Consider the following 5,798-nt stretch of genomic DNA (forward strand, 5'->3'; position numbering starts at 1 on the left):
TTTACTGCATTCTTCATGAACACGTCTGGCGTGGTAACTCAGAGCCCACTGCAACTTATCTTCCATGAAGGGCTTTTCATGTAGTTTTAATTTTAAAATAAGTAGTATTTAATCAGGTTACATTGTTCAGTATGTGGATATCAAAGAAAATAAACCTTGGCCCATTTGATTTTTTAATATAGCATGAATGTGTAATTCATTATACTAGAACTCTACATGTGAGTTTCTCTATTACAGTATTTACTAAATACTTACTTATAGCAGGTACTGTGCTAAATGCTTTACATGCATTAACTCATACTCTTCCAAAGGAGCAGGGACGCCATTTTCAGTCCCACTAATGGATGAGGCACAAAGACGACAATGAATTTGTTCAGTTTCACAGGGGTAAGTGGCGGAACCGGGTTTACCCAGGCAGTCTGATGCCAGAGTCTGTGCGCTTGGGCACTGCTGAGCAGTATGGCTCGGTGTCCAGCCACCCGGGCTTCTTTCCTGCTACAGTAAACAGCAAGGGGTCCCCCAAACTGATGATAAAGACAAACTGAATACACATAAAAATAATATTTATTAATTTAGGTATCACATACTGATTTAGTCAAACCAAGAAACTTACACAGAAACTTAAATAAAATCTGTAACTCCATTCAGCCTGAATTGTATAGCCTAGGACAGGAGACCTGTCTTTTGCTTAAAAGAGTAAAATGGCTCCAATTCTACTTGCAGGACTGCAGACCCGTGAGAGCCAAGGCTACGCCAACCAGGACTGTGGCTGATGTAATGTATTTGTTGCCCACATCCGGGGCCAGCCTGCTGCCCAGAGCAGGCCCAGTGCTGGTGCCTTCCTGTTACGGGACAGTCTTAGGATCCTTGTTATAAAAGCTGAAAACTCTGGAGCACTCACACCTTTGTTGAGCGGCAGGTACATGGTGGCCTGTAGCACACGGCAGTCTGGCTGCTGCAATCACTCTGTTCCAGCCTTCTGTGCTCTGGCAGCATTTTCCAAAATCTTCCTTTTCCACTCTTCGTAATCCAGCGTCAGATCTTCATCACTTTGCGGTTTATTTGGGATCTCTACCACCTTCTCTTTTTCTAGGAGAAATTTCAAAAGTGTTTCAAAATTATGTTTACAGATGATGTAAGAAAAAAGTAAGCTTCTTTCAGGTGTCCACTTTAATTGTTAAGGTAACAATAGGGAATAAGACACTGAAATGCAAAGTGGAACCAGCAGCTAACACATCAGATTTTTGCTCGTATGCTCCAAGCATCCCAGACAATGAGAACAGGTAATGCGCACTGAGCACTCATCTTGTGCCTCAAGGCACCGAACCAGGCACTGTAATCCCATCATCTCATATCCCACCCTCACTGAAATTCTAGGAAGTGGGTGCTAAGGTGCATAACCTTTTATTGATTTAGAAATTGAGGCTCTCAAAAATTAGGTGATGTTCCTAAAATCACACAGCCAGTAGGAGGTCAAGGATTTAAAGCCAAATAGCCAGGCTTCAGCTGCATCCTACTGACGCGATGCCTCTGTCAATGTGGATACCTGAGCAGCGCAAATGCGCGCTGCAGTAAGTGGGTGACTTTTATCGGTCACCCACGCTGGTGCACCTTACCCTGTCCCAGAGGTTCCGCTGCTGCCTTCCTTTTCTTCCATGGTGGAGTACCTGAGCCTTGAGGCTCTCCTTTAAGAAAACAGAAGTGTGAACAAGGTTAATTTTTCTCCTATTCTCAAGGGCATATTTCGGATGAAAAATGAAAACTAGGTTTTGTGTGAATGGCTATCAGGAAAAAGGAGAAGGCGATGATCTTGCCCTTCTCTCCTTGGCTTCTCTTGGCAGACTAGAGAATCCCCTTCTATTCCAGCTTAAGAGTATGGAGGCTGGCACTTAATACTGAAGCACGTGATCTATTTTCAGGAATGTTTTGGGGATTATAGGTTTTTAAAGTTACTAAGCTACTTTAATTGAACAACAGAAAATACAATTTTCTCACTAAAATGTACCTGGTCCACATTAAACACAGAATTCAAAGCTGCCATTTTGTAAGTTTGAAAATACTGGACTGTTACTGACAGGTTTACATTCTCACATGATACACTTTTGAAACATGGAATTGATACTCACTGTCTATCTGCTGCCCGATCTTTTCTAATTGTTTACACAGTCGATCAAATAAGGCTTTTTTTACACCGGATGTAGCTACCATTTTATTTTTATCCACCTTCAGCTTTAAAATCCTACAAAAGAATTTGATAAGTTATTCTTAAGACCAGTACAGGTGTTTTGTTTAAATGGAAAACCACAATGGCCATTGCTGGAAAGACAGACTTCATCAGTGTTGTTTTTTTAATCCTCACCTGAGGATATTTTTTCCATTGTTTTCAGAGAGAGTGGAGGTGGGAGAGAGAAACATCGATGTGAGAGAGACACATTGATTGGCTGCCTCCCCCTTGCACCCAGGTGGGGGTCGGGGATCGAGCCTGGAACTGAGGTACGTGCCCTTGGCTGGAATCGAACCTGGGATCCTTCAGTCCGTGGGCAATGCTCTAATCACTGAGCCAGACCTGCTAGGGCACTTCATCAGTTTTAAGAGGTGAACTATGAAACGGGAACACTCAGTTATAGACATGGCTGCCACCTGGTAAGTGGGCTTCCGGCAATACTGTTTTCACGTGGTCAGCTATGTTGAGGGACAAACTAAGAACCTGGTAACCTGGCCATTATTCCTAATGTTATTTATATGGAAACATATGCCACGTTGAAATATATCAAGTTAGAAGTATTACTTGGGAATGAGAACTCCATTTGAGAAGGGTGGACTTTTCTGAATGTGAGCAGACACTTACTTGCAGGCTGTGAGCAGTGCGGCGGTGGTGAAAAGCGGCCTGGAAAAGTCGAGATCCGCTTGCTGTGTCTGTGGAAGGCTGGACTCGTAGCTGAGGGAGAGCAGTGTTTGTAGAATTAGTTGTTAGAAAATAGTACTTCAGGGGATTGAGAATGCAAACCAGAACATAAAAGCTACTTAAATGTATGACATACACATTCTATCACTTTAGCATCTTAGTGATTTAACACAAAATTAACAGGACATTGGATAACTCTGCTTTATGTACTGATACACATTTTCAGTTAAGGTCCTTTATGCCTTGTACCTTTGTAGCATCTGTGCAGCCATGTTCACTGCCTCTGTGCAGCTAAACTGGACGGCCAGGTCTCGTATTCCGATACTTGAGTTCAGGCCCAGTAAACACTCAAAAGATTTAAGACAGCTCTGGTACATCTTCTTGTTCAAACCAGAAAGTTTAGCTACATAATCCTTTGAAAGGAAAACACAAACAAATCATAAGTTCTATACATTAGCACCCCATCTCTTCAGTGAATTCTGCAGCAGGTCACTCCATCCAGAGGTTTAGCCTCATCTAGTGAAACACCAGCGATCACGTCAGAGTGAAAGGCTGCTCTCGAGGTGCTCACACTTCAGAAAGGCAGCTGTGTACATGCAGACAATTTACAAAACAAGTGTTCCTACAGCTGAGCTGCAGAAACATAGGAGATGCCTTGCCAGTCGCCCATTTTTCAACAAGGTGCCAATGTGAAATTCACTGGGAAGGAGGGGGACTGGTTGGATGGGTGGTTGGGAGTGTGGAGGAGGCACAGGGAGAAAAGGGGGAAACTGGGAGAGAAACCAGCTCTGCCTGGGAGAGTTGTCAACAAGGGCCGTGGAACTCAAACAGGAGCCACCAGAAGAGCATTCCAGGTTGAAGAAGTTGTTGCATTTATAAAACCTAAGCCGTTAGAGTGCATGGTTTGTCGAGGGAGCTGTGTAGCTTGGTTTAGTGGTCAAGAGAAGCTGTTGAGTTTGATGGTAACGGGGAGCTAACCCACTGGGAGCCAAGGGCATTCTGACGCCACCATGTAACAAGGACTGCATCAAGTGTGTTACACAGAGGATACTGTTTAATCCTTGTAATGATCCAGTGAGATGCATATTTTCATTCCCACTTTATGGATGAGGAAAGTGGAGGCTCACAGAGCTAGTAACTGGTGGTGTAGAGATTTGGCTTCAACACGTGACTTCCCCATTCCCCAGCCTGTGCTCTCAACCACTGTAATACTAAAGGAAAAACACATGTGTGTTTCAAAGTATGTGGTTTAGGAGGATGCTAGCAGCAGCAGGGAGGTGGCCTTGAGTGAAGACTGGCCAGGGAAATTAGATAGTAAAGAGTATGTTGCAAAATTTTTTCCCCCAACTTAACAAAATGGTTTTAAAGTTCATCTAAAATAATAACAGCCAGAAAAATTCTAAAACACAAGAGTTTTGATGGGGACTAGTCCAACCAGAAGTTAAAACGTATTATAATTCAGACGTTCAGCGGCAGCTGCTTACCCTGTCCAAGGGGCGCCTCCTACAGGAAGCGGCCAGGTCCAGGCACATGAGCGCGCGGCTGGTCTCCGTGGTGCGAGCGGACAGCCCGGCGCACTTCACCCGGGACAGCCGCAGGTACTCCTCCGCCTGCCTGCTTACAAGGGCAACGAGTTCACTACAATTCTCCAGGAGTTTGTCCAACACTTCGGTGAACAACTAACCCCTATACAAATCTGTGCGGGGCTGGGAGTGAAACTCACATCCTTTGGGGAGGAGGGGTTCTCCCGGCTGCAGACACCACCCTGCTCAAACACTACTTTCAGGCAAAAGGAAGTCCTTCGATTTCTCCAGAAACCACCCTTTTTTCTCCCCACATTCCTGGAACAGCACGAACCACGGCAGGGGCCGGCGGGTTACACCAGGGCTCCTTTTCACCGTCCTCTAGGCCAGCGGTTCTCAAGCTTCAGAGTCCGAGACGACCCCTCGGGGCTCGTGGAAACCTGCTGGGTGGGTCTCCCCCGCGTGTCCCGTCAGGGGCACGAGGCGGCGACCGAGGACTGGCCTTCCCAACCAGTCAGGACGACCCTGGCTCTGCCCGCCGCTCCGGCCGCTCTCCCCCATCGTTCCAAGGCCGCCCCTTCTATCGCTGGGGTCCCAGCGCAAACAGCGCCCCCGCCCCCCGCCCTTCCCGGTTTTGTTTCCTACGCAGTTGTTGCCAACAGAGACCCCCGCGGGTCCGTGCCCCGTCGGTCCGCTTCGCCGCTGCAAACAGGCCCCGAGAAGTACGTGAGGAATGACGAGCTCTCGCCCTCCCCGCCGTGCACCCCAGGGGGCCCGCTGCTCCGGGGGCGTCCACACTCGCCCCGGCCCTCCGACAAAACCCCGAGGGAAAGGCGCGGCCGCGACTCACCTCAGCACGTCGGGCTCGGCGACGCCCAGGCGCCGCGCTAAACGCGCCATCAGCCCCGACTCCATGGCGCCGACGCGGACGCGCCCGCAGCCGCGAGAAGACGAAACCCGCGCGCGGACGCCGGCCCGCCAGTGAGGGCCAGGCCCCACCCTCCTGCTGCACCCGGATTGGCCGGGGCGGGGAGGCCGCCCACACACCAATGCGGGTCTGCCTCTGCGCACACGCTCGCCCGGTGCACGCGCCCAAGTATTTGAATGCGGAGGAGCGGCTCCCGGTCCTCCCGGTCCTCCGTCCCTCACGAACGCCGTACGCGCCGCCTTTCCCTCTTCCAGCCTCCTTCCTGGTTCCGAGCGAGTCCCCGCTTCTGGCACCGCCCCGCCCTCCCCCACACTGCGGAGAGACTGGCTGACGCCCCGGTCCGTCAACCCAGCGCTCTGGGCAAGGGCCAATAACTACGCGAGACTAGGGTTCCTAGAAGAAGACCAATCGAGGAGCCGCCTGCAGGTTCGAGGGCGGGGCT

At 49.1% G+C, this 5,798-nt stretch overlaps 1 protein-coding gene across 3 annotated transcripts; it reads right to left on the reverse strand.

Moving 5' to 3' along the window:
• Nucleotides 1-546: 546 nt before the first annotated feature.
• Nucleotides 547-5,701, reverse strand: ORC6 (origin recognition complex subunit 6). Of its 3 annotated transcripts, none has more exons than XM_081119283.1 (8): nucleotides 5,279-5,630; nucleotides 4,763-5,130; nucleotides 4,390-4,519; nucleotides 3,155-3,318; nucleotides 2,849-2,938; nucleotides 2,127-2,239; nucleotides 1,617-1,685; nucleotides 547-1,089 (listed from the first exon to the last, which is right to left on the reverse strand). In XM_081119283.1, the coding sequence occupies exons 3-8, from the start codon at nucleotides 4,435-4,437 to the stop codon at nucleotides 962-964; spliced, it is 612 nt and encodes a 203-aa protein (XP_080975409.1). In that variant the 5' UTR covers nucleotides 4,438-4,519; nucleotides 4,763-5,130; nucleotides 5,279-5,630; the 3' UTR covers nucleotides 547-961. The 3 variants fall into 3 exon arrangements, with proteins under 3 accessions (XP_080975409.1, XP_080975408.1, XP_080975410.1); XM_081119282.1 differs by having other exon boundaries at nucleotides 4,629-5,130; nucleotides 5,279-5,626; XM_081119284.1 differs by lacking the exon at nucleotides 4,763-5,130 and having other exon boundaries at nucleotides 5,279-5,701.
• Between the last annotated feature and the right edge of the window lie 97 nt (nucleotides 5,702-5,798).

Source organism: Miniopterus schreibersii (assembly GCF_964146895.1).
Source record: "Miniopterus schreibersii genome assembly, chromosome: 18".
Taxonomy (NCBI): Eukaryota; Metazoa; Chordata; class Mammalia; order Chiroptera; family Miniopteridae; genus Miniopterus; species Miniopterus schreibersii.

Bases quoted from the DNA above. Each gene is read 5' to 3' on its own strand.
- ORC6 (XM_081119284.1), bottom strand. From the start codon at position 5,343: ATGGAGTCGGGGCTGATGGCGCGTTTAGCGCGGCGCCTGGGCGTCGCC. The intron at 4,520-5,278 runs GTGAGTCGCGGC...CCTTGTAAGCAG, and splicing joins GCCGAGCCCGACGTGCTGAG to GCAGGCGGAGGAGTACCTGC. The intron at 1,686-2,126 runs GTGAGTATCAAT...GTTTTCTTAAAG, and splicing joins GATCGGGCAGCAGATAGACA to GAGAGCCTCAAGGCTCAGGT.